General features: G+C 48.2%; 2 protein-coding genes and 1 long non-coding RNA gene across 8 annotated transcripts in view; 2 read left to right on the forward strand and 1 right to left on the reverse strand.

The window, feature by feature from the left end:
* The window catches only part of SCD5 (stearoyl-CoA desaturase 5), a 26,601-nt gene extending 15,101 nt beyond the window's left edge, over window positions 1-11,500 (forward strand). Inside the window, exons 2-5 of the mRNA XM_074540847.1 lie at window positions 625-755; window positions 5,287-5,492; window positions 7,800-8,032; window positions 9,783-11,500. Coding sequence (XP_074396948.1) covers window positions 625-755; window positions 5,287-5,492; window positions 7,800-8,032; window positions 9,783-9,973 — 761 coding nt within the window. The 3' untranslated portion in view covers window positions 9,974-11,500. The remainder of the gene's footprint in view (window positions 1-624; window positions 756-5,286; window positions 5,493-7,799; window positions 8,033-9,782) is intronic.
* Window positions 1,823-19,657, reverse strand: LOC141729131 (uncharacterized). The gene is made up of 2 exons (XR_012580368.1): window positions 19,279-19,657; window positions 1,823-3,754 (listed from the first exon to the last, which is right to left on the reverse strand). It is a non-coding gene; the product is annotated as an uncharacterized LOC141729131 (long non-coding RNA).
* Window positions 13,576-24,151, forward strand: part of TMEM150C (transmembrane protein 150C) — a 27,342-nt gene continuing 16,766 nt past the window's right edge. The window contains exons 1-2 of one of the 6 annotated variants that reach the window (XM_074540850.1): window positions 18,318-18,988; window positions 23,975-24,114. In XM_074540850.1, coding sequence (XP_074396951.1) covers window positions 24,108-24,114 — 7 coding nt within the window. In that variant the 5' untranslated portion in view covers window positions 18,318-18,988; window positions 23,975-24,107. Of the gene's footprint in view, window positions 13,807-18,317; window positions 19,093-23,974; window positions 24,115-24,151 lie in introns of those variants that run through there. The other 5 variants (XM_074540851.1, XM_074540849.1, XM_074540853.1 and 2 more) reach the window with 5 other exon arrangements.

Consider the following 24,151-nt stretch of genomic DNA (forward strand, 5'->3'; position numbering starts at 1 on the left):
TTCCATTCTATTTTCTCTCAGACGCTGCAATTTCAAGCACTGTGAGCTGGGAGTTGATAGAAGGACACAGTAGACACACACCTACATATACATTTGTTTTCTTTTTGCAAAGACAAATCTTTTACATTACATACCAGGAAAAGCAGACTGTGAATTCCTGTCAAACCACTGCCTGTCTAACAGGGTTCCCTGGTGGATGGACTCTTGTGCAGACACAAGTACAAAACCCATTTTTGGGGTCTCATTTTCCCTATTTGTTCTGGTATTTGAAATAGGCTGTTCTAACCAAAACGTGTGTGTGTAGGGTGGCAGGGAGCCCTGGCTAAACAACACATTGCTGCAGATGGTATAAATTGATTTGAAATTGTCCTTTAATATTCTTTAATGTTTGAATCTGCTCTTGTTTTGATTTTACACTTGCAAAATGAGCCTGTCCTCTTCAGGCAGAGAGTCTGTGAGGCAGAGGTGGGCTGAGAGCCTCACCTCCTGTCTGCCCAGCCTCATCTCCTGAGCCACCCTGCAGGCATTGGCAGGCAGGGCAAGGAGCATCTCCACAGCACAGGCAGCACAAGTGATGTCAGCTGGCCCCCTGGCAGACCCTGTGTTTTGGTTTGTGTCTTTCAGCCTATTTCTGTTTCCTGATGACGGCTCTGGGCGTGACAGCGGGCGCGCATCGCCTCTGGAGCCACCGCTCCTACAAAGCCAAGCTGCCTTTGAGGATCTTCCTGGCTGCAGCTAACTCCATGGCTTTCCAGGTGAGCTGGTGTTGCTTGTGTGGGTTCTCAGCCTCCAGGCAGCACTCTCTGCTGTGCAGGGATCCCCTCAGCTTAGAGACAGCAAAAGAAAGAAAAAAAAACCTGGCAGAAAGACATTTATTTGCTGTAACACATTGTGCTGGCTCAGGGCATGCAGAGCCCTCTCACCACCCACGTAACAATGTGCACTAGGCAGACCAGGAGCAATAATTGCATAAGGACCGAGCTGAGGGTGACCAAATCAGAGGCTCAGCACCCCAGCAGCTGAACTGTGGCACAGGTGAGGCCCCACACTTCACAGGACAACATGGAGACTTTAATAAGGGCCAGCTTGATGCAAATGTGTCTGTGTAACCAAGAGTCTGTTCATCCAGGCAGTTGGAGACTGTGCCCAGAAAGGAGAGCAGGCACCCTTCCACAATCTTAATTTATCTCTGTTTTATGCAGCGTTTTTCACCAGCCAAATTCAAATATGTTTGTGAAGAAGTGTGTTACTAGCTCTGTACTTGCTGGTAGGCAGTCCTAGACCACAGAAACACTTGTGTAACACCCAGCTGGTTGTAGGAGTTAGCCCTGAACCAGGATCTTTTCAGTGTGAATTTGGTTCCTCCTCTGGCTGGCAAGGATAGAGATAGGAAGCTGCACTGAAATTAAACTTACCTGTACTAAAATTAAACTTACTGAGCTTGGCTGCCATAACCCCTTGTGGCGCTGAGTGCCATGTATGTCTTGTGCCCTGAGATTTCATCTTTTCCCTTTCAATCTGCTTGGTTGACTTTTTGCTCATTTGCCTTGACAGAGAATGAAAAGAGTCCCTTTATCTACCTCTGTACTTCTCATTTATCATCTTTGATTTTTTCTTTTTTAAGGTGGAAAGAATTAATTACTTAGCCTCTCTACACATTACAAAGGGCACAGTGCTTTTGGCTGAAAATGGAAATGTGTCCATTTTGACTATAGCCTTTCTTTATTCTGAACCATTTTCCATCTGCTGCTTGGTTCCTTGGAGAGCTTTACAAGCCCTTTGCTCAATGTGTTAAACAACTGTTGGGAGTTTTGAGAAGCCCTGGTGCTGTCTCCCTGTTACACAGCTGATCTTATCTTCCACAAGCAATTTAAATGAATGTGCAGAGCTGTTTGCAGTGAGCCTGCACACAGGGATTTCATTGCATTCTGCTCCCCTGTTGTATGGATTTGGCTCTCAGCTGCATTGTGCTCATCACTGCTTTTTTCTGAGGACGCTGGGATTCTGAGGCAGGGAAGTACTTCAAAGTAGCTTCAAGCCACCTTTGTGCCCTTCATATCAGAAATAAGATGAAAGGCCAAATTACCCACTCTAAATCTGAAGCCTGCTCCTAATTACCATGACATCCATTGCCTGTAAAGGCTCTTTCCACCACCACAGACTGACAGTGAGTGATGAGTTTTCAGGTCCATCTCCTTCATGTTGGCTGTGGGAGGAGGAGGCAGCACTAAAGATGCATACAGCATACCTGGATGCTAAATGAGGAGGAAACATTCAGAATTCTTGAAGGGCAGGGGAAGGAAACTGCTGTAGAGTTCTAGCTTGATATTGCCTGGGCTGTGACATGCTGTACCTCCTCTGGGATACCATCAGATGCAGCCAGTTTTGCCATGTGGGTTTTATTAATGATTGGATCATGCTGAGCTGTGTTTCTTCTCTCCATCTAGAGTGAAGCTCTCATAATTTTGAAAGACTCTTCTTGCTGTCACTTGTCTGTTTCAGACATAGGTAACACCTGGCTTATTGCTCTCCCAGCATTTAAGCTCCAGCAGCTCAGCTGGGCCGTGCTGGTGTCATCTCTGTGGCACAGCCTGTGTTTGTGCTGGACACAGCAGGAGGGGTGGTGTGGAAATCTGTGTCAGCCCATGGAGACTGTCACACAGCCCAGGCCACTGGCACATGTCAGCCTGCAGGTTTGTTAAGGGACCTGCTAATGAAACCTCGTGGCTGCATCACTGTCACAGCAGGATGCTGTTGCTCCCTGCTTCAGAAGGGATCTCACCCCTGTGTTTACCTGAAACTTGATCAAAAGTGATGTGTTCTTGAAAAATGGTTGCTAATAATATGCTCAGAGCATATTTACACATGCTGTGCTCCAGTTCATGGTGTATTTATTTTCAACAGTGCTGGCCTCAGGCCTTTATTTCCTCTTAGCTTTTGTGGTTTTAATTAGATGCAATTCACTTGTTTCACAGCTTCCTAATCCTTTCATCTGGGGAATCATGGTTTTTTTTACCAGCTCTGCAGGCATTTACTGTGGCATGAAAAGCCAAGTTAATTTCTCATGGTATCATTGCTTTTCCTGGTTATCTGCTGTCCCACAAATGACTTTATCAAGTGCTCTTGTGACAAATTGATCAATAGTCTCACTTGAAACATTATTTCTGGTTAAGAAAGAAGACCTTTTCTAAGTGTGCTTCTTGCATAACCCTGGTTTATTTTTAAGTTACTTAATGTTGACATTTTCCAGTCATATGGATATTCCCAGTGAAGCCACTGATGCAGCGTAGAGATTTTTATTCCTTTTGATTCCTCTGTAAGAAGGTAGAGGGGTTCTCACTGAGGACTTGGGTGACTTCCTTTGCTTTTTTGCAGTTTACTTTGTTTTCTCATGCAGTGAGATGGTTGAGGTGCAGCACACTGGAGCACTGGCAAGGGAATGATCTTTGCTGCCTCCTCTCAGTGGCTTAGATGTGTCAGTGCTGCAGAAAAATGTCCCCCTCATCTCCAGCCCACTCCCAGCATCACCATGTTCACTACATGGCAACAGCAAAGGGCTGAGCATAACTGAAGGCAGTGGAGCTGAGATCTTTCCAGGGCTCTTGCTCCTCACTTGTCCCTGGTGTGCTCTTGCAGGCAGAGAGCATTTTGCAAAGCTGAAATTGGGTGTTGGAGCCATTTGAGCTGGATTCTTTAGCTGCTCTTTGCAGTTGTTCCCAGAGGCCCCTCAGTGCTTTCTCTCCAACGTTGATATCTGAAAGAAAGAGCAGTGATTATTTCTGCAATGCTTTCAGCACAGGGCTCTTGCCCCACAAAATATGGGTACACACAGTTTAATTATCCTGTGCTTGCTGTGTCCTGGGCTGTATTCAGTGCCCACATGGGTGGTGTCCTGTTCTCATTTCAGGGACACTGCAAATGGTTTGTTCAGTTCTACTGGGAGCAAACCTGCTGTGGTTGGTGGCTGTGGGTGCTGTTCCTAAAAGGAACCCAGGCCTTTTCTTCCTTGGGTATTTCTGCTTCTGACTGTGCAGAGATGGAACTAGCAACCTCTGCTAAGAACTCTGATTAAAGTTCACCCTCCTGTGGATCTGGGCATTAACTGACATTTCCACATTTTAGTGTTGGTGTTGAGCACTTAAATTCATAGATGAGTGTGTGGCCTGAGGTTTGCAAGTGCTGAATGTGCTCACAGTGCCCTGCACTAATAGCTCAGCACCACTGCAAAAGCCACCAGTTTGGTCCAGTGCATCCAGCCAGGGCATCCTGCAGAGCAAACTGGGAGGCTGAAATCCCTTTGGCTGAGTGAACTCAGAAAGTCTCTCTGTATGGATCCAAGTATGAAATTGTGGTCCATCCTTTCCTCCCTGCAGTCCCCATGATTCCATTTACAGCCATAAGGCATTTCAGTGTCATGTTGCTCACCACAGTGGCTGCAGTGATCCACACGCGCTGTCCCATTTTCAGCGCTGTGTTTGTGCCTGGAGGGCACCAGCTGCAACCAGCTGAGAAAGAGGATGCCAGAACTGAGAGCCCCTGTACAGTAGTCCACTGAAAATAAATACACAAGGTTCCCCATAGCACAGTCTTAAAATAACAGTGTAAACATGTATGTACCCAGTCCCTGCAGCACATCCTCAGACACCCAGGGCACACTGATGATGGCAACTCCCATCAGTTTTAGTGGTGGTTTTCCATGTTGACTAACATGGCTTTAAAACGTGATTTTACCATGGATGATGGTAACACCCATGGTTTTAATCAACAACCTTTTTTGAGTAGTGTCAGAGAGGGGCTTTCTGCTGTTACCATGTGTGGGAGTGTGGTATTTTTGGGGTTCCCCAGACAGAGGAGGAAGGAATGAATCTGACTCCATGTTCTTAGAAGGCTAATTTATTATTTTATGATACTAGAACATATTAAAAAATGTTATACTATGCTATACTAAAGAATAGAGAAAGGATACTCAGAGAAGGCTAAAAGATACTAATGAAAATCTCGTGACTTTTTCCAGAGTCCTGACACAGCTGGATCGTGATTGGTCATTAAAGTTAAAACAATTCACATGTTGGATAAACAATCTCCAACCACATTCCAAAGCAGCAAAACACAGGAGAAGTGAATCGGATAATTATTGTTTTCCTTTTTCTCTGAGGCTTCTCAGCTTCCCAGGAGAGAAATCCTGGCCAAGGGATTTTTCCAGAAAATATGATGGTAACCTGGGAGGCCTGGAGGTCCTGGCAGTGCCTGCCCCTCTCCTCTGACCCCAGGGTGTTTTTTGTGCAGAACGACATCTACGAGTGGAGCCGGGACCACCGCGTGCACCACAAGTACTCGGAGACGGACGCGGACCCGCACAACGCGCGCCGCGGCTTCTTCTTCTCGCACATCGGCTGGCTCTTCGTGCGCAAACACCGCGACGTCATCGAGAAGGGCAGGAAACTGGATTTCACCGACCTGCTCGATGACCCTGTTGTCAGGTTCCAAAGAAAGTAAGGAAGGGCCAGTGCTGTGAGGGGGGCGTGGAGAGATCCTCCTGTCTGGTAGTCTGCTTGTGGCTCATTCCTTGTTTTTGCCTTTCCCTTTTCTTCCCTGAGATATCCCTGCCACCGATGTCTTTCCTCTGGCCCCCACTATTCCCATGACGCTTGTTGACTGTCCTCTGTGGCACAAGCAGCAAGCCCTGTCCTTGTGCCTCTGCTTTCCCAAAAAGCCAGGGCTGGTTATGAAAGCAGCTGTGGCAGAAGTTGCTCGGATCTTGGCTTTCTTCTTTGATCACAGGAGCAAACTCTGCAATCACTAATTGCCTTAGCACAGAAGTGCACATTTCACTCTGCAAAGTAATTTCTGGCACCCCTGGGTCAATGCAGGCCAAGTGCCACCTCTCCCAAGACTGCCATTCTGTACAGCATTAATTATCTCCATTGGGAATTAGCACAGTCCTAGCTCAGTTTGCTACACATTCTGTGAGAGCTGGGAATTGAGCAACATCCTTTATGCTCTATGTGAGTGCCTGTGTTCTAGGCACAAGAACACTTTCTGCTTGCAAGCATTTCATCCAGGCACTTGGGAAAACTGCTTAAGGCCATTTCTGTGTATTTTCTGAGTGAGGGGAGCAATCAGTTAAGTCTAAAAATTAGAGTTTTTTCTCCTTAGATTTTTCTCCTTAGATTTCTCTAAGGCAGAAAAATAACCCTTGTAATGGAAGTCTTCCAGGAGTGAGGAATACTTCCCTCCATGTATGGTTGCTTTCACTGGTTCCTCAGTTGGCAGTGCCTTTTTGCAACAGCTCCCTTGAAGTTTGCTGCAGCTCCTTTTGGCTATTTCCTTTTCCACGACAACAGCATCCAGGAGAAGCAAGCTTTACTGCTTTGGTCATGCTGCAAAGGTTATCTAGTGAAGAAGTGTGTTTTCTGCAGGAAAGTTGTCTTAGCAAATGCCTTTGCTCTGGATTTGAATTTAGGACAGTGTTGGGGGTTTTTTTGACAACATGGAAAAACTAGCAGGCACTAAGAATCACAATACATCACTGAAAATCATAATAAATCCTTCTTGTCAGGTTTTGTTTTAAGGCCACATTGTTAGCTTTGCTGAATTTCGTGGTGCTTCTGAGTTGTGGATGAGGCACCACTCAGTCAGTTTAAAACCACATCACTTCAGCTGAAATCACAGTAGTGCTCCGGGCATGACTGACAGCAAAACCTACCCTCTGTGAGTCAAGGAGCAGTAATCCTGCAGGTGATGTGAGAGAGGGGCTCCCAGCTGAAATGTCTCCAGGACAGAGTTTTCGTGCGGTGAAAGCAGGGGTGTTCCCCAGGCATGTGTTGAGGCATTGATTTCCCTGCACTTCAGGTAAGGAGGTTTCTCACCCCAAGGTGCATGTTTCAGAGGAAGGCAATGTACTCTGATGCTTGTTCAGATGGGAGATTTCATATCTTCATCAAAGACCTCGGTCTGGGCTTCTTCCATCTGGCAGGATAGTTTTAATTGGTGCCTGATAAGATGTTCTCATATTTTATTCTATTTCTCCAGAGTGGTAGAGGCTTTGAACTTTGAAGGAGTTTTCTGGAGTGGAAAGTACTTTTCTCCTCCGGCTCTACTTAAACCCTGGCCTTGAACTGATGAGAGTCTGATAAGGTCAGACTTCTGACCTTATCAGAAGTCAGTCAAATGAGTGGGAAATTACTTGTTATCTTTGGTGGAGCAAAGAAAGGGAACTTGTTTGCTTGGAGGGCCTTAGCTCAGGTAAGTGAGAATTGAGTTCTGTGAGAGAGCTGAAGAATGCCCTCTTCACCTTGGCTGGTGTTGCTGTGGAGCTGCAGATCTCCTCCTGGAGCCCAGGATGTGAGGCACAACCTCCAAACAACAACAAAATACATCAGGCAAAGAACTTGCAAGGCAGGAGGTTGATTGATTTCATGCACAAGATGATCAAAACTAGCTCATGTGTTACAGATGAGAACTGTGTTCATGAAAACTTCTTTCCTTTCAAAAATACTGCTAATACTAGCATTTTTCCAGCCCTGTGTGGATCTTAATTGGAAGCTGTTTCTTTTTGTCAAATAAAAAATGACAGTTCTTCCTATCCAAAAGACTTTTAGGGAATGCAAAGTTTTAATAACCTGTTTTTCCTTGTCTCTTCCAGAAAACTCAACAAAAGCAGGGGTCTATTTTAAACCTTAGGGTGTTTTATAGGGGGATGAACAAGATGGGTCTTACGGACGAACAAGGGGGTTTTATAGGGGGACGAACAGGACGGGTCTTACTTGGCCTTCCTTTTCCCCTTGTAACTCCTGCAGGTACTACAAGAGCTCAGTTGTGCTGATGTGCTTTGTGATCCCCACCGTCGTGCCGTGGTACCTGTGGGGCGAGAGCCTGTGGAACGCCTACTTCCTGGCCTCCATCCTGCGGTACACCATCTCCCTGAACGTCACCTGGCTGGTCAACAGCGCCGCCCACATGTACGGCAACCGCCCCTACGACAAGAACATCAACCCCAGGCAGAACACCCTGGTCACCCTGGGAGCCATTGGTGAGTGCTGCAGCCCTGGGCACAGCTCTGCCAGCTCGGGGTTGCGTCCTGTCGGAATCCAGGACATCCCTCTGGCTGCCCTGGATGGCTCGAGCCCCTGCCAAGGGGCTCAGAGACCTTGGCACAGAGCCCAAGACCCCTGTGCCTTTGATTTTGACCCATGGAAAAAATTACCAACCTTATACAAGGATCTGCAAGCCACAAAAGTTTAAGTAGAATGATAGTTAGTTTGTCACAAAGTGAAAAGTAGAATTTTGGGGTTTTTAGGATGGGGGCTCGAGGTCCAAGATGGAGGAATTTGGGGGTGCCTTGTCCTTCCTTTCTCCCTCTTCCTAGCCTCCATCTTCTGGGTCCACTTTTGGACTGGTTTAGGGTAGAGACGGATTATCTAACACAGGTGCTAGGAAAATTATTGTAAATATATTTATTGTAAATAAAGTATATATAATTTTTACTATAAAAAGACAACACCACCCTGAAGGCGGGCAGTGTGCCACTGACTGACCTGCTGAACAGACCTCAGCAGGCCAGGGAAAGAATGTTATAGATAACAGAAAATAAACAACCTTGAAAACCAGAAGAAAAGAATCTTGACTCCTTCTTCAGCTGCCAGGCTGGGAAAAGAGTTTTTAACACATCTCGGGGTTGTCTTGACCACAGAGATTCCAGAGAGTGTCCCATCCTCTTTCACCCTGGTGGGGACTGGGTGTCTGCAGCTGGTCATGTCTTGGAGCCAGGGTTTGGAGGAGGCTGTGGAAACCCAGGGCACCAGGAATATTTCCCTGTCTGCTCTGGGGTGTCCTGACCCCCAGGGGAACACTGACTTTCATTCATGGAGAAAGTTTCCTAAACTCCAGAATACACTAGAATCCACTAGGGTGTGAACTAGATTGTAGAGAGTAGTATAGGTGTATCACTTAGGTGGGAAATTTAGGTTTTAGGATTTTTAGTATGTAGTGAATGGAAGCAACATGGAGGGCACAGGGTGTCATCCTGGGCTGCTTCCTCATGCTTCTTCTTCCTCCTTCTTCAGGGGTTTGGGTGGCATTTTGTAATTGGGCAGAAAAATCTGCATTGTGGGCTTTTGGGGATCAGTTATTGGGTTAAAAAGGGAAATCATCTAGGTGTCAGTTCTTAATTGGATAGTTTAGTTTTAAAAGACCTTGTAATGATAGATTGTTTGCCATTTTTGTGGTGCTTTTTCAGTGTGCTGAGCCTTGTGTGGACAGCGTGCAAAACTCTAGATAAGATAACAATAAACCAGAACCTGAAGACCAAAAAGATCCAGTGCATCTCTCTTTCCTGACACAAGAACAGTCCAGGAAGGTCTCCCCCAATAGGGGAGCCCCCTGGGAGGGCCCAGTCAGAGTCCCAGAAGTCAGGGTATCCCGACAGGAGGCTGGAGCTTGTGCATCCTAGAGGAAAGTGCCTGTGTTCTACACTGAAATAACACCATGTGGTCTCTGGGAAGGGAGGTGTTAGCACCCAGCAACAAGCTCTGCTCAGCAGAAAGTGCAGCAGAAGTGAGGACCCCACTTCTGACTCAGCTGTGTGTCTCCCCTCTTGAAACACTTCTGGTTTTCTTCCCTGAGCATAAGGTGTGGGACATGCCCCTTCCCACTGGGGAGGAGCAAAACCTCTACCAGATGCCAGACTGGGCAATGGGTGTTGGAGTGTCCTGCCTGAGCGTGTTCCTGTGTTGACAAAAGTGCCAGCCACGTGGTCTTTAAACTCGCTCTGTGTTTTTCAGGTGAGGGTTTCCACAACTACCACCACACCTTCCCGTTTGACTACTCGGCCAGCGAGCTGGGCCTGAAGTTCAACCCCACCACGTGGTTCATTGACTTCATGTTTTGGCTGGGGCTGGTCACTGACCGCAAGCAGGCTCCCAAGGAGATGATCCAGGCTCGCAAGGAAAGGACTGGAGATGGCAGTGCCTGAGGGTGACGCTTGGCTGTGCCAGCGCTGCTGTCCATCCGTCCGTCCGCGTGGCTGCCGCGTGTGCGCGACCCCGTGCCTGTGGTGGATTTACCTCCGGGTAGAATTCTTCTTTTGTTCCAGATCGGTTGGGCTGAGCTAGTTCCCCAGGAATTGATTCAGCCGCGGCCTTTTGTTCTTTTTTTTTCTTATTAGCTGTCTTTTGTCCGAACTTAAGACTATTAAGTGTAAAAATGTTATATATTATTTAATATTGCAGTTAAGCGGGAGAGAGATTTGATTTTAGTCACTGTAGTTCATGTCTGAGATTTGTTGTAATTTGCTTGTTCATGGTAAATGTTGGCAGGTTGAAGGAGCTAACTGTCCTTTACAAGTGCAGTTAGTGAGATTTTTGTTCCTACTGCTAATCCAGTGAGGTTTTGGGGCGCATCTTTCGGGGGGATGGGGCAGAGCCCAGTGTGCTGTGTCAGCTGCATGCTCCTGGAAAGGACAGTAACACCACTGATGAAAAACAGTGTGTGCAAGGGGGAAAATCACCCTCTGTTTAGTTAGATGTTAGTTTGGAAACCTGCTTTCTTCTTTTTGTTAGCCCTGTTAGCCAGCCCAGTGCACTGCTGTCTTTGCTAAGTATGAAAACCATTTATTGCTGAGCAGGCTTTTGTGTTGAAGATTAGTCTCTATACAGGCCAAAATACCAACTGATGCTATATTGAGATGGTTCCTTTGTTGTCACATATACATTGTAACTGTAAATGTATAGAGCTCAACCATGTCTTAAGCCAAATAAAGCTTTGGTTTCAATGTTTGGAGACCTGAGTCATATTCTAATCAGTCATGGCCATTGATGCATGCATATTTTAGCTCCTTTTGCACAAGAGGCCTCTTAACTTCTTTTTCTGCCTTTGACTAGTGGGTCTTAGAAAACTGACCTTTATCTAAGTCAGAGCCTGTACTAATATTTCAGCTGCATGCAACATCCATTGGTTTCTGAGCAAAATATAAAGACAGTTATGTAGCTTCTGAATTTTAACAGTTGCCTTGCTTAACGAAAAAGAAAAAAAAAAGAAAAAAAAAGAAAAAAATTCTTTAAAAAAAAGGCATGTGGATTTAATGGGACATGTAGCCCTTTGTGTTAGATGTTAGCCAGTGCAGGAGAGAGGCTTTATACTGTCAGCACTGGAGCACTTTTGAAGATAGAGGGCATGATTTTCATTTATGAAGAATGTCACTGCCTTGCCCCTCGGAGAGGGAGTGCCTGCTTCCCAGACACACAGCCCCACACCCTGGGCAAGGCAGGGATCTCAAGATAACTGAGATTCAGGCCCAGATATTTTCAGGAAAGATGCAAAAGTGGGAAAAAAAATAAAATGGTTTCTTTTTTGTTCTGTTTCTTGTTTTTCAAATGATGCCATATAATATAAAAGAGTTGTCTTTATTCTGTCTTTCATCCAGCAGGTGTTTTAAAAGTGTTATTTTGCCATTAATGATGTGTAAACTCTTGAGTGATTTACAATAAACAGTTATGAGTTAGCCTGGCCACTGTGTTTATTTTTGAAACACCTCCCAAAGCAAAGGTCTTTGTGCATCTCACATCAGAATTACAGCTGTGTTTCGCTTGGCATTTCCAGCTCTGCATTTGGTGCAGCTCAAAATACCTCCCCCCTCAGCATTTCTGAATGTCAGGGAAGAGGAGGCTGTCAAATGGAAGGACACCAAGGGATTTGATTACTTTGGACTTCCTGGCCAAGCTGATAGAGGGGGAAAAGAAACTGCAAGCTGACATAATCCTGAAAGGAGACCATGGCAAGTTCTTCCATATGAAAATCCAGCTTTAACAGAAAAATACCAGCCCAGTGTGACAACAGGACACTTGCTTTGGCCAGAAATATTAAATATTTTATTTAGATTTTGCTGTAAGTTCTCTTTGTTTGTGCTGAGATGGGCCTGAAGACCCGTGTGTGCCTGAAGGTGTGTTTGGATATGCATTCATCCAGAGTCAGAGCCATTTGACAGACAGAGGAATTACACACACACAGAGTAACAGATGGTCTCCTGGAGCTGAGAGGCTCCTGACCTGCTGGTTAGAAAGATAAACTGTTCCTTCCATGGCCAAAATCATACAGAACCTGCCTTCAAAGTGATGTGTGTAATGGGCTTGGACTTGGGATGTGAGTGTAGGAGTGAAGCTTGGAAGATGTGCAAATGCCTGATCTCACTGCTGCTCTCATCCTTTCCTTTGTGCAATTTCCTGACCACAGAACTGCAGGGAATGCACCAACATGCACAGCTTCCTGTTGATCTTTATAATTTTTCTTTTGTACTGCTACTGCTTGGACTTCCTTAGGCTCGTTCCTGTCAAGTGCCTGCTGTAAGAAGAATAAGGGGCCTTGCTAAGAGGCACTGCTGCTCTGAAGCTCTCTGAGTACCTGAAATTACAAGGTAATATTCCCCCACCCTCCCCCAAGGCATAAGACTTCAAAAGCAGCAGCAGTTCCAGTGTATTTCAGGGATCTGAAGACTGAAATTGAAACTATTGTCAAGTTACCTGGTTTTGAAAAACTGAAAATAGCTAAAGAAACATTGTTCAGAAAAGAAAAAGCTCTTCCATCAAATGTCTTATCTGGAAGCTTATGCTACCTGAATCCCTTTTTGTAGATTAAATTCTCCATGTGGTAGAGTTGATCAAGTGTCAGCCTTTACAGGAAAACTAGATTTTTAAAGAGGGTGCCTTGAATTTTGGTAAGAAAAGGAATACTTCTGTGCATTTCCTTTTTTAACCAAAATTCAAGGCACTCTCAAATTTTGTTTGTATTTTTGCATTTGTTTTGAGCTTTTTGCTCATTTGTTTTGATTTTTTTTATCATTTGGGTCATGTTCTTTGGCATGGTTTTTTCTTCCTCTGGATGATGTAGGGTCTGTGGGAGGCAGAAAGGGCCACTGCCACTTCCCAGGGTAGCTACTGGATCCATCCACTGTTGAATGAAGTGATGTGGGGAAGTTGGTAGGGTGGGTACTTGGGCATGAGCCGCATTTATTTCTGTGGATTTTGGCACTTCTGATTTGGTTTTGAAAGCTGGCTAGAGCGCTCTGAGCAGTGCAGAGGTGTTGAGGGACAGCTGGTGGGTTGGTGGCTGGCTGTAGGCTGGACTTGACCAGTGCCTGTCTCCTGAGACCTGATGGTCTGCAGTGCCTGACCTTGTGTTGTCTCTAATGCTGTTCCTGGCACCTTGTCCCATCTGGAATAACACCCCTTAGCAGTGGGAGCAGGGATTTGTCCTTTGCCCCTGCACTGCTGTTTCCAGTGTTTCCAGGCTCTCAGCTCTGGCACACAGCAGGCACTGGATTGGTTTTACCTCTTTTCCCAGAACTGCTGGGGCCCTTATGAAATGCAGTGTTGGCTCTGGAGCTGTGTGCTCCTTCCAAGTGGAAACTCCCAAACAGGTCAGCTGCTTTCTGCCATGGTGTGGCTCAAGGGACCACTAGCCTGCCCTGGGACCTGGCACAATCTCTAGAGGAGGATCTAATCCACAAATTACAGCAGAGAGGAGGATTTAATCTCCAAATTGCAGCACGTAATTGGCTCTGCAAACATTGATGAAACCCGCCCCCCATCAGGGCTGTGCACAAACACAGCAGCCAAGGTGTGAGGTGAGGCCCAGGCTGTGGTGGCTGACTGCAGAGGACTTCCAGGCTCTGCAGAGAACTTCCAGGCTCCATCTGACCCCATGCCTGCTGCAGCAGGGCTGGGCTGCACTGGAGTAATCCCTGGAGCAGGAGCGATGAGCAAAACCTGCTGGCACTGAATTACGCCTTGAGGAAGACGCTGCAGGGAAAGGGTGAGTGCTGGTGCTGAAGAAATGCACCAGGGTTTGCATTCGTGGGGCAGGAGGGGTGGATTTCTGCTCTGCCCACTCCCTGCAGAGGCTCTGCTGCTCCTGGTAAACCCTGGGAATGTCTGCATCCCTCTGCAGCTTGGAAGTGCAAGGCAACTGCTGTCCCCGGCTGGCAGCCAGAACAGCTTTCTAGAAATAAGCCCAGCAGATGGGAAATGTGGCCTGACTGCAGGAATCACATTCAGCTGCTGGGGTGGGAGGCTCCTAGGAAAAAAAAAATCTTCTAAAAGGTTTCCTGTGGCCAAATGAGCCTGAGAATCCATGCAAGGTGGGAAGTGTGGTGGCTGACCTATGGGCTCTGGTTAGATGATGTCTGGGGTATTTGCAGCTGGGAGGCCTCTCAGTTTGGAGGGAGGTGTATGATCTATCAGCTCCCAGACAGCATTCCCAAAGGTTGGACTTGTATTACCTCGATATTTTCACCCCAAGGCTGTTCTATAGCTCTCCCCTTTAAGGGGAAAGGGTATTTGTGTACAGGGTGTTCACCGCGTTCTGGCTCTTTATGGGAATCAAGGTGCAATTTCCCGTAAGATCTTATTTTAAAGGAAGAATGAAAAGCAAAACTGAAAGCAGAGCTCAGTGGGAAAGGAGGTGCCCATGTGGTGCCCCAGCTCCCACGGTGGCTCTGGCATGGTTGTGCCTGGCCCAGGAACAGAAACCTCTGGCAAAAACCTGTACCCATCAGCACCAGCCCCACTAAACAGGGGGAAAAACAGAACTCCTGGGGTGCCCCTGCATGGGCAAAACTCCCCACTGAATGGTTTGGAGGCTTTTGCTGTTTAAACCACCCCTTGCACATGGAGTGTACTGCTTTTAGTGAGTCCAACTCCTGCTGCCCCTTTCCCTGAGGAGCTAAACCCTGATTTAGGCTATTTCTGAGAAAATAGCTTTAGGCTTTTACTGAGAAAATGAGAAAGAATTCTCACCCTGGATTTCAGACAAGTGACTCCAGGAGCTGTGCCACTGCCTCTCCCCTTCCTGCACTAGCCATGGCCAAGATGGGGTTATCCAATCCAAAAGGGCAGGGAGCCCCAGAGGTCCCAGTGCAGGTAAAGGCCCTGCACCACACAAGCATTTTAAAGGTAATTGTTCTCTCTCTCCGTTCAAGAGAAGTGGATGAGCAGCAAAGCCTGCCTGCAGAACAGTAAAAAAAATCCCCTTTTGCAGGACTTGGAAAATGATTGGAGGAAAGCACAGATAAGAAATGTAGGTGAAATGGTGCTTGCCACATCTGCACAGCATGCCTGACCTTTGTATTCACTGTGGCTACCAAATTTTCCTGACTGACACGATTCCATTAGCATTTATGGCATGATAATAGGAAATAATTATTTTACTCAATCTACTCAATCTCATTATTCTTAAAAACAAATAAACCAAAACAAAAACCCAAAACAAAACAAACAAACAAACCCCCCCAAAAATAACAAAAAACCCAAGCAAAGCAAGCAAGCCTAAAAAAAGCCTTTTTTTTTTTTTTTTTCCCCAGAATTTTCTGTGCTTCATGCAGGATTGTCCTCCTGCCAGGCCAGAATACACACCCACTGGGGCCAGGGCACACCAGTCTGTAGCTCTCACCTGCATACACTGGCACTCTAAGGTTTTTTCCCCAGAGTTCACACCCTGACTACAAGTCCTCTTTATCCCCTGTATTTGCTATCACAGCAGTATATGGTTTTTACTTCTCTTTTCATGGAAAAAACATATAATTGTTTTTCCATTTTCTCAATTTCCTTTCCTAACATACAAATGGTATCACTTTGCTGCAATTATATGGAATGGGTCTCTTCAATTTGCTGCTCCATTCCCTGATCTGGGTGATTTTTTCTCAGATGGGATCGTGTGGGTGAACTGGGAACAGCTTCATCTTGTAGGGTTGGGATCTGGGGATGCTCCTTAGGGTGAGAGAGTGCACCTTGCAGGTCACTGCCTCTCCAGCCACCCTGAGCACACCTTGCCAAAGCCAAGCCACAGGTGGGCCAGCTTAGGTGGCATCTGTTTATCAGCAGGGCATTTGGAGATGTGAAGTCTATCACAATATTTGAAAAGCTCGATAAAGGAACAGATGGCTTGATAGGAGATGATCTGACTAAGGAAACAAGGGTTAACACTTCAACTGAGAAACAGTTTTAATTGTTTTTAATACAAGCCTTGGGGTGTGGAGCAGCTCCAATGGCTGCTGCCGAGTGGTCCCTGGGCCCATTTTCCCCACTGCTCCTCCTTCTATGTAGGCAGCCTTTCTTTCCAGACCTCACTCCACCTTTGGAGCAGACAGGAGCAGGGCAGGAGGAAAAGGTGGCAAATATATTTTCAGAAGACATGTATCTCCCAGAAATGAAAGCAAACTCACAGCAATTCCCTTTTCCATTTTCCTCATCTTTGTGTACCTTTTCCTCTCCCCAAAAAAGCCAGTCCAGGATAACCACAGCCAGTCTTTAATGGTAATTTCAGCCTGGGAAGGACAGCAACATGAGGCTGCTTTGCTTTGCAGGATGGGGGTTGTGGGAGAGGGGCTGCTCCTCCCATGGTGTCCCATGAAGAAATCATTGTAGGAAATATCTCCAAGGACCCACATAACACCACCCCTTATGGCTGATGCCTCCCTGCATCTCTCCTGCCTCCTGCACTGGGTGGGCTCCAACACATGCTTGCTGTCCCCAGGCTGTGCCCTTTTTTCAAGCTGTGAGTTTTTAAATTTGTGATAGGTTTTTGGTGGGCCTGTCAGCATCATACGTTTCCCAGCACTCAGAGGGACACCATCTGCTCAAAAAGGAGCTGTGAACAAAATGTCTCAGACACTCAGAGTTTACCAAAAATGCAATTGCCTTAAAATCCCATATGGTGCATTGTTTCCCTTCCAGCATTGGCTGGCAGCAGAGGTGAAATGACTAAGGCAGTTTCTGATTAGTTGCTGCATTTTCCTTTCTGGCCAAAATCGCTGGGGCCCAGCACAGTCACTTCTCACCTGTTTGTCAGAAGGTTTTCTTCAGCCTAAGCTGCTGAAAGCCAGAGGGTACTGGCACTCAAAGACCTCCCCTCTATTACTTTTAAAGTGAGGTTCCTTGACTCTTGCTGTCACAAGAAGCCTTGCAGGGAGGGATGTGGTTAATCCTGATATCTTAAGCATATTTTTTTTTCCAGGCACCCGATTTTTGGGCCTCTCTTGGTGACATGGAGGCAATAGCAGCTCCTTGCCTGAGGAAAGCCATGCCTGGAAGTCACTTGTGGCTCCTGAGTGTGGCAGTGCCATGGGGCAGTGTCAGGTGAATGCAGAGGGGAAACCTGGCCAAGATCCCCGGATTTTGTGGCGTTGCAAAAAAAAAAAAAGCAAGTGCTGCGAGGAAACATTCACTAGTCCAGGATAACATAAGATTTGAAATACCAAAGCAGGAGGAATGTTATTTCAGCTCTAAAAATAGCCCCCTTGGCCTTTAAAACACCGAGAAGCACACACAGCCTTTCTGTGGGAGCATCTGTCCTCTCCCTTGATGATGCAGCCACTTTGGGAAGGGCTCAGGGGACCTGCTTGTGCAGTGCTTGCTCTAAGGATCAGCACTCTGAGGGGGTTTCAGTCCCTGGGGATCAGAGACATGAAATCTCTTCAGAATGCTGCATGAGGGCCAAAGCTGCAGGGTGAAGGAGTGTTGCTTGCTAGAAGGGCAGCCTACGAAATACTGATAGAACTCAGCTCAGTTCTGGGGGCTGACACGGATTTAGGAATCTGTCTGTTTTGTGTTGGTTCATAAGTGATGGCACCAGGACAAAATTTTGACTAAGTGCTACCTAATTTGGATTTTAGGAAAACAAACAAGACAGTCGCTGAATAACATCAGTCATCTGACAGAGAGAGATGGGAGGAAGAGGAAAAAGAAGTGGTAGCATTCACATTGACTTAATCCCATGAAGATCAGACCCCTCCACCCCAGGAAACTGTCCCAAATGGCTATCACTGAGCTCTTTTGCTGGGAATGTTTCTTCCCAAAATTCCAGTCACAGGGATACTTCCGGGAGATCACAAAGACCACCACCCAGTAGGAAAGGGAAAAGGGGTGAAAGAGGCTCTTCCTGGTGTTAGGAAAATTAATCCACAAACATCATTGGTTTATGTTCAAAAAGGAGACAGAGGAGTTCTTTCTGGCTTTATTCAAATAAAGGGAGAGGCCATGGGGCATTCCCCTGGGACCTCTGGAATTTTTGGAGGATGCAGCCTTCCTTTTTAACCTGATTTTCTGGCTGCATTTCCCTTCTCTCTTTCCCCATTGCCTGAGGTACTTGAGAAGTACAGACCTCCCGATACCAAAGATTTCCCTCTAATGTATAACCCTCCCTTTTAATTTTTAATTCTTATGGAATTTAGGGGTTCTTCTCCCCCATTGTTTCTTTCATCTCTCAATGTGTAATTTCATTTATCAGCAAACCTGAAGTTTATTTGTAAAAGCAAACATCTTTTCCCATTCATCAATCAGCGGAATCCTTCCCATTGTTCCTTTTATCTCCCAGAGCTAGTTTTATCTATCAGCAGACCCACAGCTTGTTCGTAAAGACAAATCCGCTATTCCTCTCACTGGGGTCTCTTGCTGCTGAGTGGCTGCTCCCTTGAGACCCTTCCAAACCCCCATCCAGAGGGGCACCATTCCCGGGAGGGCTGTGAGGGTTTGTGAGGCGAGCCCTCCCCGGCGCCTCGGGGGGCTCGGAGCAGAGGGGCCGCAGGCCGGGCAGGTGCTCCCGGTTCGGGAAGGACAGGCACGGGGAAGGAGGCGGAGCAGGGACCCTTCGGCACGGCCGCACGGGGCACAGCCCGCAGGCAGCGGCTGCACACGGGCCCGAGGGGTGCCCTGAGGCCGGGCCGCCGCGGCCGCGTCCCCGCGCCCCAGTCGCGGCGGTCACAGCGACACCCGGGCCCGCGCAGCTCCGAGCCCCCGGTGGCCGCGGCGGCCGCGGACCCGCCCGTCCGGGGCGGGGCTGGGCGGGGCGGGGGCTCGGACCAGCCCGGCCGCGGAGCCGGAGCCGGAGCCGCCCGCAGGTGCGCAGGTAGGAGCCGCTGCCGGCAGCGCCAGCCACCCCTCCCGTGCCGCTGTCGCCCCGCCCTGTCGCGAATGGTGGCCGGCGCCCCGGAGCCGCCGAGGTGCGAGCGGGGCAAGGCTGGGCGGGGGGTGCCGCGGGGGCTGCGGCAGAGCCGGGAGCGCCGCGCTGCCCGTCCTGCAGCGCCCTGGGGCACACACGGGCCGGGTAAGGGGATTAGAGCCGCTCCAGCCAGGGCCCGGAGCAGCCGGCTGGGGAACGGCTCTCCCGGGTGATGGTGCCGGCTTCCCGCCCGCCCGGGAATCCGGCCCTTCGCGCTGCGGGGTGTGCTGGTGGCACAACTCGGCGGGGTCTCGGCCAGGCTGCTGCATGGGGGTCTGTGAAGGAGCTCACCTGGGCTGAGGGTGTGGGTGGGACAGGTCCTGCTTTCCCAGATCCTGTCAGGATGTCCTGTCGGGACGTGCAGGCTGTGTCTGGTTAAATTCCCTGGAGGGAATTGAAGGTGTCGAGAAAGGCCCTTCGGCTGTGCTGGGGTGCCTCAGGGAAGGAAGGACCAGATCCTCTCTCTGAGTGATAGAAAGATGCTGGATGCCGATGTCCCAGGGGCGCTTGGGATCTCAGCCTTCGCTTTTAGTTAGCGCGTGGTGCTTCTGCCAGACCTTTGATTCAGAGCCCTTAAGATATAGAGGCTGCAGAAATTATGAGTTAACCTTTCTGCCTTTTTGGTTTGTTTATTTGTTTTTTGGTTTTTTTTCTTTTTTTTTTTGTGTTTTTTTTTTTTTTCCTTTTCAAGCAAAGCTGCTTGTGAAAGTGACCCTAAGGGTTGTCTGATCAACATTCACGCAGTCCTCATGGCACGGCAGAGCACACATGCATGGTTAATTAGGAATAGCTATTCAATATGGAGGAGGGCAGTGTGTGGAAGGTATATCCTGACACCCACTGCCTGTTGTGTCTTGCTCAAGCTGATGACAGTGCCTAAAAGAAGGGGGCTTGATTCTTGCCCACTTTCTGCCTTTGGGTAATGGGATGAAGACAAGGGACTCCTATTTGCTTGACAAATGTCTTGCTCCTGATTTCACTGCTGAACTATTTAAAGTCAAATTGTTTTCTTGTGGTTTATCCATGCCCAGCTGTCAGCATTTTCTGAACCTGGGTGCTGAAAGTGCAGTTGTTTCATTTCCCCTTTTAAGATTCTTTGTGCTGCAGTGTTTGCTTTTCAGATGCAGAGCAGGGATGTGTGCCTGTAAGAACATCAATGTTTTCAATGTTGTTTTTTTTTTTTCTTGGAAGAAATGTCATGTCTGTGGTTCTCTCTCTTCCCCCAGCCATATCCGGGCAGCCCGAGATTGCAAGATTGCAGTTTGGTCCAGCAGAGAGACTTTAAGGTTCCAGTCCTGCAGACCAAGTTGAAGCAGTGAGCTGTGATTGCAGGTTAAGTGGGAGCAGAGAAAGCTCTGTGAGAAAAGAAAGATGATCCTAGGCAATATATTGGGAAGGATACACTGGGATAGGGGGTGGTGGCAGGTGAGGAGGCTGCTGCTGCAGTGAAGGGCTTGGACCAGGACTCTCTGAGTGCACACTCCTCTGTGCCACTGATTTCCAGTGTGACATCTCAGGGAGCAAATCACTGGCCTTGGTGTCTAAAATGGGAATAATTGTGGGCTTTTGCTGTCTCAAGAAGATTTGCAAAAGTCTCTCCTTACCTTAGGTCCCTGCAGGTTGCAGGAGAGGTCACCTGAGGTTCAGGGATGAGGGCAGGATGAGAGTTGAAAAGGAAGAGAACATTGGGAACAGGTGAAGAGAGAAGGGCAGAGTGAATAGGAGGAGAGGGAAAGACTGGTGCAGCTTCAGAAACCATGAAAGGGACTGTTCAAACAGCTGTAGGTTACCTCACATGGGGCTTATTGCACATTTTTAGTGCTGAGCTTGCTGCTGGATGCTCCTGCCTGCCAGGGAGAGGTGTGGGCTGCCTCTCCCATGGGGAGCAAAGGGAAGGGAGCAAAGCCTGGAGGATGTGGGCTGATCTGCTGCAGTGGTGGGGAGAGCGTCCAGCATCCTCCCTGCAATTTCCTGAGCTGGGGCAGGTCCAGGTACTTAGGGAGAGAACTTCTGCTCTTGCTGTATTATTTGTTGCTTCCAGTGAGGAACCACTGGTATTAATAGTGGTGACTGCCTAAACCAGAAGAGCCAGTGGCCCTTCAGTTTTGGCACCACAGGGCTGCAGGAGTGGGTTTTGCCTGGCCAAGACACTGAGAGTGGCCACAGCTTTGTCAGAGAGAGCCTCCCCAGTGTGGTCTTGGCTCTTAGAGGAGGTTTAATGTGGTGTCCTGTCTCTGAAAATATTTCAATAGACTTAAAAAGTAATAATCCCTCTGGATGCAGTGTAGAGGCTGCTTGCCCAGGCTTGGCCCCTGTTTGACAGCTGGAAGTTGTTCTCTTTTCCCCTCTGTCCCTTGTGTTTGCTTGAAGGGAAATGCTGTATGGCTTCCTACTGCAGCTCACCCAAACACCCTACAAACTGCAATTTATGGTTGTAGCAGCTTGAGACACTGGTAAACAAAGGAAATTAGTTCCTCCAACTAAGGAATGCTGGCAGTGAAGTGGTGAACACCACAGAAATGCCTTCTATGCTGCCTTACCTCCTACTTTGCCTCTCAGGGCAAATGATTTCCACAGGTCTCAACAGAGTCGAAAGACAATCCCTGTGCCAGAGAGGGCCACTTCAGTGGGGTGACAAGAGCCAAGTTATGGGTCCTGCATGTCCATTCCTTGCACCTCACCCTCTGGGCCTCTTTGCTGCTCCTCTGGGGCTTTGGTGGTTAATACCTGAAGAAGAGGACCTCTTTCTGTGCAGGAGGAGAAAGTCCTCAGGCTGAAGAGGTTGGTGAGGGAAAACTGTCCTGAGAAACAGTGTGCTCTGCCAGAGTCTCTAACAGCTCACAGGCCTTGGGTGTTTTCCCCAGGACGAGTTGCATTTACCAAAGGAAATGCAGCTCTGGGAACAGGGTACATCTCTCCAAAAGTGTAGAGCTGCAAAGTGCAGTGAAGAAAGGAGCTTATGCATCCAAAAGGTGAATAGGAGAGGGGTGAAAGGGATAAGAGAGATGAAGGACAGAGTAAACAGGTAGGAGGAGCCCTGCTTACACCCCATGAGAAGCTCTGTAGCTTGAGTGTGTTTCTGTTTGATGGGGAAAAACCAGTGGCAGGGTAGAAAAGGCAGGGGAACCTGGGATTTTTCTGTCCTTGCAGGCGTATGTACTCTCTCATCCATAAACTCCAGGAGAAGGAGACGATATGATCAGGAATAACATTCTGCCAAGTCTGTTCCCCTGGGCTTGTCTGTTTTTCCTTACCTTCAAAGCTATTTGTAAAGCAACATTTGAAGCTTCACCTCCCTGTTAAGTGTTCTTTGCCACGCCCAACACTTACATTGTTTTCCTGATAATGGGACAAACCTTTGGGGCAGACTTCCTTCCCCCTTCTGATATAATGTGTGTCTTGGCTTTGCTTGCTGGTGCACTTTGGAAATCATTGAAGGCATTTGTAATTTTTGGAACTGAGGAGCAAATAAAACACCTTGATCAGTTTATTAATACCCTGTCAAGACCTCTGTACATTATGGGAGGAGAAGCACTCAATCTCCTTGTTGCTGCTTCATTAGATTGGGGTGGTTGAGGTGGAGGACAATCACTGGACAGCTGTCTGCTCAGTCATTCTGACTTCCTGGGCTTTGCCATGGCATCAGCCTGCATTTCTGTATGGCTTGCATAGCAAGGAGATGGTTTCAGAGACTCTTTCCTCATGGCACAGCTAAAGCAGGGAGAGCTTTGCTCTCTCTTTTTTTTTTTTTTTTTGAGAGAATAGCCCACCTCATTTTCCAGCAACTCTAGTTTGGGGATTGGCTGGTTGACTTTGAGGTAAGTGCCCTTCTCACAAGCATCCCAAACCAAAGAATTCTCAAGGGGAAGAGATGTCCCTGTGGTCGTGGTGGTGTTGTGAGACTGTGAATTTGGTCTGTGTTGAGACTGCTAGAGATTTCCCTTGTGTCTCAGAGGCCTGGTGAAAGTGGCTCCAGTCTTCAGTATTTCTGTGTTAAGGAAGCTTTGCTGTCTGACCACCCAGAGGCCACTCTGTCAGTCACACTCCCACCACCCCAGGCTGGGATAGAGGCCCTTTCACAGTGGGTGGTTCCATAAAGCTGATGTGTGCCTTGCTTGACTCCCCACACACCCCACATTTGCAGTCAGACAGGTTTTCCTCTCTGGCTGGATCTCAGGATTCCCACAGCAGAGTCCAGAAGCCTGCATGGACCCTTTAAGTAATTTAATCATGGTGCAATAACACCATAACAGCTTGAATTGATGGCTTCAGGGGGACTCCCTGCACTGAGGAATCCCTGGCCTTTTATACCCTCCCTGTCTATGTGCCCCTTCTAGTTGTGATATTTAGTCTGGGGCCTTCTGACTGCTTATTTGGCTTCTGCAGAGTCTCTGGGTGACCAGCCACCCTTGTGCCACAGGTCTCCATGCCCTTTGCTGGGCAAAGGGTGGATGCCAGGTCATGGCCCCTTGCACATGGCTCCAGCTGCGGCTGCTCTCCAAGCTGCCCCTTGTATTCCTCAGCATCTGCACTTGGAGAGAGTAAGGCATCAGCCCTGCACACACTGGGAGGGCTCACTGGGAGCTGGTTGTCACCTGGCTTGTGCAGCCCCTGGGGTCAGGAGGAGCTGGGGTGGCTGTGCCTTGCAGTGAGTGTTCCCTAGCAGAATGGGATCCCTGGGGCAAGGAACACAGCACCTGCACAGTGCAGGTCTCCTCAGCTCACCCTGGCTGCTCCTGCCTGGTTTCAGTGCCTGCTGCCCCAGCTCCTCCTGTCTGAGCTGGATGTTTCCTCTGCCTTACCCAGCTCCTCTCTCTGCCTCCTTTACCTGTTTGCAGGCTGAGGGTCACGACTGCCCAAGCCCTGCTCGTGGTATGAGTGGGACCTCATGGAAATCGGTGTGATCTGGCACAGGTCCATGGGTCAAAGCCTGCAGAGCACTCCTGTAGTCCCTTGGTGGCAAACCAGATTAATTTTCCTTTTCTAGCACCCAGGAGTGTGGTCTGGAAGCAGGGTGTGCCTGGTTCGTGAGCACCAAATGCGAGACAGGCAGCCACAGCCCACAGGAGTTGAGAGTCGGCGTCTCTGGCTGTAAACAGCAGCTCAGCACTGGTTGCTAAATGGCCTGTAAGTACTTACACCCATGTGGGACTGGGGGTGAAGG

This window comes from Zonotrichia albicollis, chromosome 5 (genome assembly GCF_047830755.1).
Source record: "Zonotrichia albicollis isolate bZonAlb1 chromosome 5, bZonAlb1.hap1, whole genome shotgun sequence".
NCBI classification, from domain to species: domain Eukaryota; kingdom Metazoa; phylum Chordata; class Aves; order Passeriformes; family Passerellidae; genus Zonotrichia; species Zonotrichia albicollis.